Consider the following 10,268-nt stretch of genomic DNA (forward strand, 5'->3'; position numbering starts at 1 on the left):
GCAAGCACTACTTAGGTGCCAAGCAAAGGACTAAGTGTTTTGCATACATTTTCTCATTTAACCCTCATAACTATCCTATGAGGTAGGTATTATTCTGATGTTCAACTGAGAACTGAGAGAATGAGGTTCTAGAAGGTTAACGTGCCTGTGGTCACTCAGCTGAGAAGTGGCAGAGCCTGGATCCAAACCCAACCAGTCTGACTCCAAACCCTTATGACACCAAGCTCCACTGCCCTCCCCTCAGCCATTCCTGATTTGGGAGCCCAAGTATGATGTTGGGAAGGTCAGAAGACCTCAGTGTCAAGTTCTCAAGGATTATACTTGCTGGTACTGGCCTGCCCAGGACCCCCAACAAATTGAGAGAAGACTTGTCCTTCTTCTATGCCTTACTGCAGCCTGGGGCCTGACAACAATCATTAGAATGAATTGTCACCAGTGACAATGTGGGAGAAATTCAGACAACTCAGACCTCCACCTACGCATGATGAGGTCGGGAGGATTCCTTCTAGAGGATTACTTGTCTGAACTAATCCAGTCCCAGCCTTTTAAAAAAGCAGCATCTGAATCATGCAGAAAAATGAGGGGTTTTTTTCTAGACTTGAAAAGCTCTCCAGGGAACAGTGTACCACAATCTCTATCTCTCAAGAGATTCATCTCCACAAAATGTTTTCAAACAGGGAACATTCAAATAATAACAAAAGCCAACATTTATTGAACACTCACTATGTGCCAGGCCTTGAGCCATGTGGTTTACTTAAATCTCCTCATTTTGTTCCTCCACCAACTCTAGGAAGTAGGTATCATTATTATCCCTATCTTCAGAGGGAGAAATCTTGGAGCAAAGAGGTGAAGTCTCTTGCCCTAGGTCACCCAGTTAATAAGTGGAAAAGCCTGCCTTTTAACCTGTGCCAGCCTGAGTCCAAAACCTGTGAATCTACAACACATCAAGAAATTGATATTTATGGATTATCTTACAAGCAGTACTGCAGTCCTATTAACTCTGTATATGGCAATAATTTTGAAACATGGCTTATAATCAGGGCATAATTGCCTTTTAATTGCACCCTCATGTCATTGTCCATAAAAAGAGCTTCGAATCTTGTCTCTTAATGGGCTGAAAGATAAGCCTTATTGTGGAAAACATAACTGCATCTCATTAGAGGCACGCCAAATGCCTCCGTTGGCAGTAGTGGTGGAGCTGACACCTTAGCCGTGAGAACGTAATTCTCTTACGTAACTCATTCCCACGACACTGGAGATGGTAAAAGAAAAAGTCTACACACACAGCTGATGGTGCCCAGAAGAACCTCTCACAGTCCATTTGAGGCTGAGAGGGTTTGCAAGTTTCCCTGACACACTCAGCACAGTGCTGCTTTAAATCCGTAATATGAAGACCAACTGAAGCAGGCCAGCAATGCTCGTTGTCTTCAAGAATATTCCTACATTAATCAGCTAAGTTCTTCTTGGCCCCAGTCAGAGACTGCAAATGTTAAACCCTTATCAAATTTAACATGATCCATCAGAAATTGTCAGACTTTCAAATATCAGAATTTTTAGAGGCAACTGAACTTGGGAGAGATTTATTCTAATTCTAAATTTGACAGCGGATGTTCAAGAAATACTTGAGCAACTACTATGCACCAGGCACTACTCTCAGCACTGGGGAGGCAGCAGAGACCAGGATCAACAACATCCCTGCCCTCTGAGAGTTTATATTCTACGAGAGAGAGAGACAAAACAAGGCACTTATTTTGAAATTATTTACATACTACAGAGTAAAATGAAGCAGAGAAGGGGGCTGGGAATGACAAGTTGCAGTGGAGTTATGGGGTCAGAGGAGGTGTCACTGAGAAGGTGACATTTAGGAAAGATCTGAAGCTCATGAGGAAGCAAGCCTCCTCAATGTCTAGGTAGAGACCAGCAGGCCATGGATGGAGAGAGAAGGAATGTCATGGGTCAGATCATGGGGGGCCCTGGGAGTTACTGTAAAAACTTTGGCTTTCACTCTGAGATAGGACTACAGAAATGATTATTTTTATGGCCAATGACATGATGGTGCAATTAAAAGGCAATTATGCCCTGATTATAATGGATTATTTCATTATTTAACTATTTAGCTATAAAAAGAGATTATTATTTAATCACGAAGACATTGTTCAAGCTATGTTTTCTAATTTCACTACATGCCTTCAGAAAAGTTGACACCCAGAAGACACTGGACCCTCCCTAGGACACTTTACTATAAAGCGGAAGTCAAGATGATATAGGCATGTCCTTGATATCCATGGGGGTTCAGCTATGGAAATACCGAAACAAATTCACAAGAAATACTACATAGATGCAGACATCCATAGGGATGAAGTATAGGAAAGCTCCAGTGTTTACCGGGGGTTTTTCAAGGTTATAGATCTCACATATGAGCTGCATAAAGACAGACAGGAACGCAGTAACCTACATTTTTAGGATGTGAATGTCAGCCCTTAACGAATTTGACAGCTTTTATTCTCAGTGTATACAAAATCAGTATATCCTGTTACACATATATACAAACTCAAGGAAGAGACCACTAACATCAGATACTGGTGTTTTGCATTAAATAACCATCATTTATAAAGCAACATCCTTCATGTAAACCCTTGTGGTAAGGAGATGTCAGAATGTTTTCGCTTATAAACCACTTAATTCCCCTTGGTGGATATCATCAATTCTGCCATCCAAAACTAGTCGGAGAATGAATGCCAACAAATGCAGTGAGCCAACTGTATGCCATTGCATCATAAGGTCAAGTTAATCTATTTTTAAGTAGCTCAGCCATTGGCAAAGGGTGACCACTGGAAACAATGCACAGTTGGGTTGCCTGTCCTTGCATTATTTTTTGTAAAAACTGTGGAATGTTCCATAGTATAACCTAAAAATACCCTTCAGAGAATGGTCTTTTGGCACCAAGAACAAAAACAGATTGATCTTTTGAAAGTTTAAGTTTGTGTATGTATATATATATATATGATATATACACACAAAACACAATTTAAGAGCAAGAAAGGATAAAAATCAGACTTTTCTGCAGCAAAGATCTTATTTGCTTGGAAAATCTTATTTGGCTGGAAAAACTGTACACAGAGAAAACAAGAGGTAAAGTGTCATTCTTATGGATCTCAACATACAGCAAGTCCTTCATCAACAGAAAGCAGATAAACCCCTTATCATCCTGCCTGCTGAACATTTAAAATTTCACTTCTTAAACTCCAGTTAGAGTCAACAGGCAGAAATACTTAAATATAATTCATTAAGCTTTTTTAGCCATTCATTCATTCATTCATTCATTCATTTATAGCTCGGTATAAATTATTAGACACAAGAAACCAGCTGAATGAAAGATCTGGTGATGAGAAAATGAACATATTATGATCCAAATGAGAAGAAATAAAAGATGAATAGGGAGAAAAGGGGGAAAGATGTTGAAGATGGTCTAGTCTGAACTTATCGCCTGAGTAAGAAGCAACACTGAGAAAATTCATTCACGCATCCAACAAACTTTAGTGAGCACCTATGATCTGCCAGGTACTATTTTAGGCACTGGGAAATAGATGGGTGAACAAGTGGGTAAAGCTGCTTGTTTTCAAGGACCTTACATTCTAGTGGAAGGAGAGACAAACAATAAAGAAGAAACATAAGATAATGTGAAATTGTGACAAGACTATGAAGACAACAAAACAGGATGAGGGGATGGCACATGGCTCACCGAACTATCTTAAATAGAGTCGGTGGAGTGCTGGGGCCAGCTCATACTGGCTCTGGAGAACTGATTATATGCATCTCTTCCCTACTCTAGATATACTACGAATCAGGGTCACCCCTTTACCAGAATTTGGTTATTAAGCATTTAGCAACACACCACCAGATGAAGAGCTCAATGAAGTTCTCTTCCAAGCGATACTGAGGAGAGGAGTCAATATTGTGACCATGTAGGGGAAAAGAAAAAGCAAGCCCAGAGATCCTGAAGCAGAATTTGTGGGAAACCAAGAAAGACCACGCACTGTTTTAAAATAAGAACAGAATTATTCTGTTACAGAACTGTTGTAACATATTCCAATTGGTCAAAATAAACACATAAGATCAAAATAAAACAAAGAAGGGCACAAAGAACTATATTCAATTGTATGCGGTCATAATTCCCTCATTACCGTGAGGGAAAGGCCTGGTAGTGGTATTGTGGTTTTTATATTGTGTCTTATTTATTGTCTCCATTCCATCTCAAAAAAAAAGTGGAAGGACAGTTTTGGTTCCTGAGTAATTTACAAAACCACAAAATTCACCTACAAAAATATGTAAGCATGACCTATAATATTACCAGTTTGGGAAACTACAATCACACCATTTTAAACTTCTGGAGTCTGCATTATTCATGGAATTGCTGTATTTTGAGTGCACGTCCACTTATTTCTGGCATGAAGAAACTTAGGTCCAAAGAGGGTGACTTGCCAGAGATGACAATGTTAGCTGGCAGAACTAGAACCCAGGTCATCTGCCTCATCTGATGCAACATTCTCAAGGTCAGTTGACACCCTAGGACAGTAGTTCTCAAAATTAAGCATGCATCAGCATCACCTGAGGGCATGTTAAAAGTACCCCACAGGCTCCATCCCCACGAGTTTCAGAATCAGTAGCGGGTAAGGGGAAGCCTGAGAATTTGCATCTCTAACCAGTTCCCAGGCTATATTAATGCCACTGATCTGGGGACCCTACTTTCAGACCCACTGACCCAAGAATAGTATGAGTTTTGGAGACCAACACAGCTGAGTTCCAAGCAGCTGTATATGACCCTTGGAAAAGCCACCCAAACTCTCTGGACCTCAATTTCTAACATCTGAGTCCCAGTATAAGGAATAAAGAATGAAAGAAAGTACTAACTTAGCCAAGGGCCTGGCACATTCTAAAGCAAGTCCTTAGTAAATACTAACTACTTCCTATAGCAAAGTTTCCTTAATAACTCTTTTCTTTTTTCACATATGCTAGAATGGCTAAAATTCAAAAGACAAGATCTAAGATCGGCAAAGATGTGGAGCGATTGGTATATTTAGAGCAGCTTTGTTCATATAGTTATTCATATACCTATTATTCGATGGCCAATAAATCATAAAGTCCAAATGTCCACTGACGAACAAAACTAAAAAAACTGGTATATGTATACAATGGAATACTACTCAACAATAAAAAAGAACAATGGTGCACACACAATACAAAATCTCCAAAATATTTTGAATAAAAAAAGCCAGACACAAAGAAACACATACTGCACTATTTCATCCATATGAACTTCAATAATAGACAAAACTAATCCATGGTGAAAGAAACCAAACAGCCTTTGCCTCTGGAGGAGATGGGGGAAAATGACTAGAAAGGGATAGGAGGGAAATTTCTGAGTTGATGGAAATGATCTATATCTTGATTTGGGTGAATATAATAGAAGTATATGCACTGGTCAAAACTCATCAAACTATATCCTTAAGATCTGTGCATTTTACTATAGATAAATATATACTTATAAAGTATACATATATGCTTTATTATATAGAGAAAATAACACATTTTATATAGCATACATATGTATATGTAAATTTTGTTAGGCACTTGGTGATAAAATGAACGAACTCCAACCTGGTAGATCCATTTACCTTGATTCCTTCACAATCCAGTCCTGCTTCATATAATACCATTTGCTATAGACTATTTTTGTCTGTGCATCTTTCCAGAGAGCCGTCGTGAAATAGAAACAGCAGAATTTTCTCCCACAAGAAAACCGTGACATTTTCATGCAGACAGCACCTAGAGTGACCCATGTTCCTGGGAGTGGCTAGTTCAGGGTACAGACAACACAAAAGTAACATTTTCCTTTACCATATAGTAAGTATGAGCCTATCGAATATGTTTAAAACACAGTAATGAAGACACAATAAGAGCCATTCGGTCATATAATTTAAATCATATTCTCGATATAAATAGGGAACCGAAGACCAGTGAAATGCTTTCTAGTGCCATTTTTCTATAATGAAGACATTAGAAGACTAACTGTGCCCATGTAATTATCATATGAAACAGTAGCTTTCACTTTGTAGTGGATTCCAGGCCATTCTAGTGTCCCCATTCACATCTTTATTCTATCCCACTACAAGGAGAACAAGTAGATTTACACACACACACACATACACACACACACACACACACACACACACACACACACACACACACACCCCTGCTTGATTATTTGACCAACCCTTTCTAAAATCCATGATTAGGCAGCCCTGGGACAATGCCTCCAGGATCTTTGAAAACTGGTAGGAGGAAGAGGTTCAACCACATGCAGCATCTTGCACTCTGAAAAAGCTCCCACACAAGACCCATTAGACACCAGTAAATGGTACCCTTGGCTGTCCTTCCTCTATCCCTTTCTCCAAAATGCCCCTGAACTGAGACCTGGAGCTAGTCCCATCAAATGCTTTGACACAGTATTTTCTCTACAGTTTTATCAAGTCATGATAATCTAGGTACTGGCATTAAATTAATAAATACATGTTCCTGACACTAAAAGCTAGGCTTAGAAATAAATAACTGCTCACATTCGATTTAAATATAACAATAATAGCTCATCTTTATTGAGCAGTTACTACTGAGTGTCAGGCACTGTTCCGCATACTTTCCACTTATTAGCTTATGCAATACCCTCAAGAAAGCTAGTGTAGAGATGAGGACACATTCTCAGGTCTGGCTCTGTATTGGTCCTCAAGCAAAGCCTGGGGAGATGTTTAATGAAGGAAACACAGTCTCTCCCTTTAGTAAGCTTACCACCTTCTATGGAAATGAGGGGAGATATCTAATTCACAGTTTAGAATAAGTAAAAAAACCACAAGGTACACATTTAGGGGATCCCAGAGAAGAAAAGATTTGTTCTATCTGGCTGGATGCTAGAAGGCTTTCTGGAGGAGGTGTCCAAGTGGAAGATGTGGACATAAATGGAAGAAGCTTTCCATAACTAAGTGTCCGCCCCTCAGTTCCCAAAACTAAAAAGCCGGTCTATTTTCCCTGGCCCCCTCCTCTGTTTCATCTGCAACAGGCCTGTTTCTAAGAGAGGATCAGCCTAAACCAACCCAGCCCTTTTTTCCTTTGACACATTCCTCCAGCTGCTGTTGCCCTTCCAGAACAGCATGCACACATGGGAACTTTTTACCACATTCAACTTTGCCATCTCCTCTAGTGCTTTTAAGGGAGAGAGAAAGTGTGTCATGGCACTTGGTAATACAAGGGATCTCTTTAAGGAAATCGAGTCCTTTTCTGTTGGACAGGACAACCCCTTGCTTGCACCACTTGAGATGTAAGAGACTTCCCAGCACTAGCAACCATCAAAGAGGTCATCACTCCCCTACAGGCTTCTAAGAATTTGCTTCAACCCCCTCCTCATGAGTTCACAAGAGTCAGGCCCCCATTTCTTCCTCCTCAGTGCTTAAGGCTCTGTAGCAAGGGCTCAAACCCTCATTTTGATATCTGTGTGACCTGGGGCAAGTAACTTAACCAATGTCAGTCCCAGTTTTCTTATCTGCAACACGGGGTTTATAGAACAACTCACTCCTCAGAATTGTTGTGAATCACAACAAGATAGTGCAAGGGAAGCATTTTACACAGAGTCTGGCACGTAGTAAGCTAAGAATGAAGAGTAGCTATCATTACCATCATCAGTAATGATGTTGGTGATGGTGACGGTGGTGATGCTGGTGGCTGCGTACACTTGGGCTTGATTCGCGCTGAGAGAGAAATACCCCTCCTTTTCCTCCCCCCAGCCCCCGCCAAGCCTGGTGCTGAGCAGAACGGTGTAGACATGCGTCATCCAGCTGTGGGGTGAATACAGGATCTTCAGGCGGCCGGCTTAAGAGGTTCCTCCGGCGCCCCCAACCCACCTGGAGGGTTGCGAGGTAACGGCAATTTTCTGATGGAGGAGATCCAATAACCACAAACCCTCTCCTAGTTCATACCCATTCTCTAGGTCTGGAAACAGACAAGTGGCAAAAGAACGCAGCTCCGCCCTGCTGCATCACTCCCCCAAAGAGCCAGGAGAGCCTCCACTTTGCCCCAACCTCGGTCCCCCAACTCTCCTCCAGATGCAGGCGAAGCTGCGCTGTACTCGGTGGCTGAAATAACAGGTTGGCAAACCAGGCCTGCGAAAAGTCTCTCCGTTTCTCAACGCAAATCCAAACCGCTCTTTCTAACGCAGGTGGGCAAACAACCCGCAATCTCTCTACAACTTTGTGTATTTCACCACCACAGGGCGCACGGCCTCAATTTCCCCTGTAAACTGCGCTCGCAGGAGGAAAGCGGGAAATCTAGATTTGGGGGATGCAGGGTGGGGGATAGCGGTCAATGCGCAGGCCGCTGCCCTTTTCTCGGTGCCTCTCAGAGGCGCGTCCCGTCTTACCTTGTCTGACGGCTTTGAAGGTGACGGCCTCCTTGCAGCTGTCGATGACTCCCAGCACGTCATAGCGGGGCAAGCCGGACACCCGGATCCCCTGCACCTCCAGAAGCAGCTCCCCCTCGCCCAGCCTAGGGCCCTCGCCGCCGCCGGGAAGCCCCGTCGCCTCCAACGCTGCCACCGCTCCAACATACGGAAACTCCCCGTTCTCCGCGCCCCCTAGCACCGTCACCCCCAGCTCGCCCTGGGGTCCCCGCTTCACGGTGCATTCGTGAACCTTGCTAGTCCAGTGATTCTTCTTCTGGATCACTTTCGACATGACGAGTTACACCTCTCCTACCCCCCAAAAAAAATAATAAAATGAGAGACAGGTGCCCCCCACAGCACGAGCCCCCAAGCCACCGCTCGTTCATGGGAGAGCCATCTCCCCGCAAATAACGCAACGGGAGAGAGAAACTTGGCAGCCTCGCTCCCCTGAACACACTCGCCCACTCAAGCCATCATAAAACAAACTTTCTGGGCTTCCCCGCGAGCCCTGCACAGGCGCCCGCGAGCTTTGTTTGCATTCCAGTGCTTCTTGGTCCACGTTCCGGCGCCCGACCGTGCTCTCCCAGACCAGAGTCCACTCTGTGCCGCTTGGGTTATTTTTTTCCTTCCTTCCTTCCTTCCTTGCCTCTTAGAGATGCGGAATCTCCTCTTCACCTCCCGCCTGGTTCGCCTTTCCTCGCTGGCGGGCTGTTCCTGAGGGTGAGGGAAGCCCTTCCAGACAGTTGCTGGGAGCCCTGGAGACGCTGAAGCGGAGCGGGGGTGGGGGAGACAGGAGGGAAGTGCCTGCGGCCCCTTTAAGGAGATACAAAGGCTCTGCTTGTTTTGTTACAGTTCATTCTATTCCGCGCGGCCGAGCGCAGCGGCCGGCGAGAGAAAACGCGCGCGCATGCGCCCCGTGGTCGCCGCCGGCCGGCCCGCCCCACCTCTCCTCCCCGAAGGGAGAGATTCCAATGTGCTTCCCGTTGGGTCCTAAAACCGACCTTCCGGGAGAAGGCAAGTTACCCCCTTTCGTATGCCCCTCTTATTACTTCTTTTCTTTCAGTGCCCTAGACGCAGCAAATCCCTTTGAAGCTAGGGGGACGCTCACGTGTTTTACTCCAACTGTTTGCAACTTTTGAAACATGGGCAATCTAGCATTTTAAAACCATTTCAAACTGGTGGGGGTTGGGGAGACTCACATTCACCCTCGCCTCACACTCACGCACACTCACGCACTTACGCCGGCCTAAGCCTCCTAATCGCCCTCGGCCAGTGACAGGCCACGCTGTGAGTCACCTAACCCAGCTTGTCCGCCGCCTGCGCCCCACCCCACCCCTGCTGCATTTCCCTCTAATACCCTTATGCCTGACCCAGAGGCAGCGGTCTGCTCCCCGCTTGCAACTGCACTGCCTCTGTGCATTTGGGTCCTGGAGCGGGGCTTGCCTGCGTCTCTGGGGCCCTGAGTAGGTGGGCGGTGAGGATCCCCTAAGCCTCCCAACTGGGATCCCCGTGAGTGACACACGCTCCCCCTACATACACGCATACCCACACCCTGGAACTTTGGGGGCAACTTTTTAGTACGCAGAGAAAACTATAGCCGAGAAATCAATAGAAAGAAATCAATAAGGTTAGAGGGGTTTCGGGTCTTCAACCTAAAAGGGCTTTTTAACTGCCCTTCCAGCAAAGACTTCTGGAGTCAGTCATCTGTGCCGGGCTCCAGTTCCTGGCTGAGCCGCGAAGCCTGCGGCCCTGCCCGGGGGCCAGGAGATAAAGATCACCCCAG

At 44.5% G+C, this 10,268-nt stretch overlaps 1 protein-coding gene across 15 annotated transcripts in view; it reads right to left on the reverse strand.

The window, feature by feature from the left end:
• The window catches only part of MAGI1 (membrane associated guanylate kinase, WW and PDZ domain containing 1), a 570,532-nt gene extending 561,140 nt beyond the window's left edge, over positions 1 to 9,392 (reverse strand). For 13 of the 15 annotated variants that reach the window (XM_011358470.2, XM_023529697.1, XM_023529692.1 and 10 more), the window contains exon 1: positions 8,465 to 9,392. In XM_011358470.2, coding sequence (XP_011356772.1) covers positions 8,465 to 8,777 — 313 coding nt within the window. In that variant the 5' untranslated portion in view covers positions 8,778 to 9,392. The remainder of the gene's footprint in view (positions 1 to 8,464) is intronic. The other 2 variants (XM_011358463.2, XM_011358461.2) reach the window with 1 other exon arrangement.
• Between the last annotated feature and the right edge of the window lie 876 nt (positions 9,393 to 10,268).

Source organism: Pteropus vampyrus, unplaced genomic scaffold (assembly GCF_000151845.1).
Source record: "Pteropus vampyrus isolate Shadow unplaced genomic scaffold, Pvam_2.0 Scaffold41, whole genome shotgun sequence".
NCBI lineage: Eukaryota > Metazoa > Chordata > Mammalia > Chiroptera > Pteropodidae > Pteropus > Pteropus vampyrus.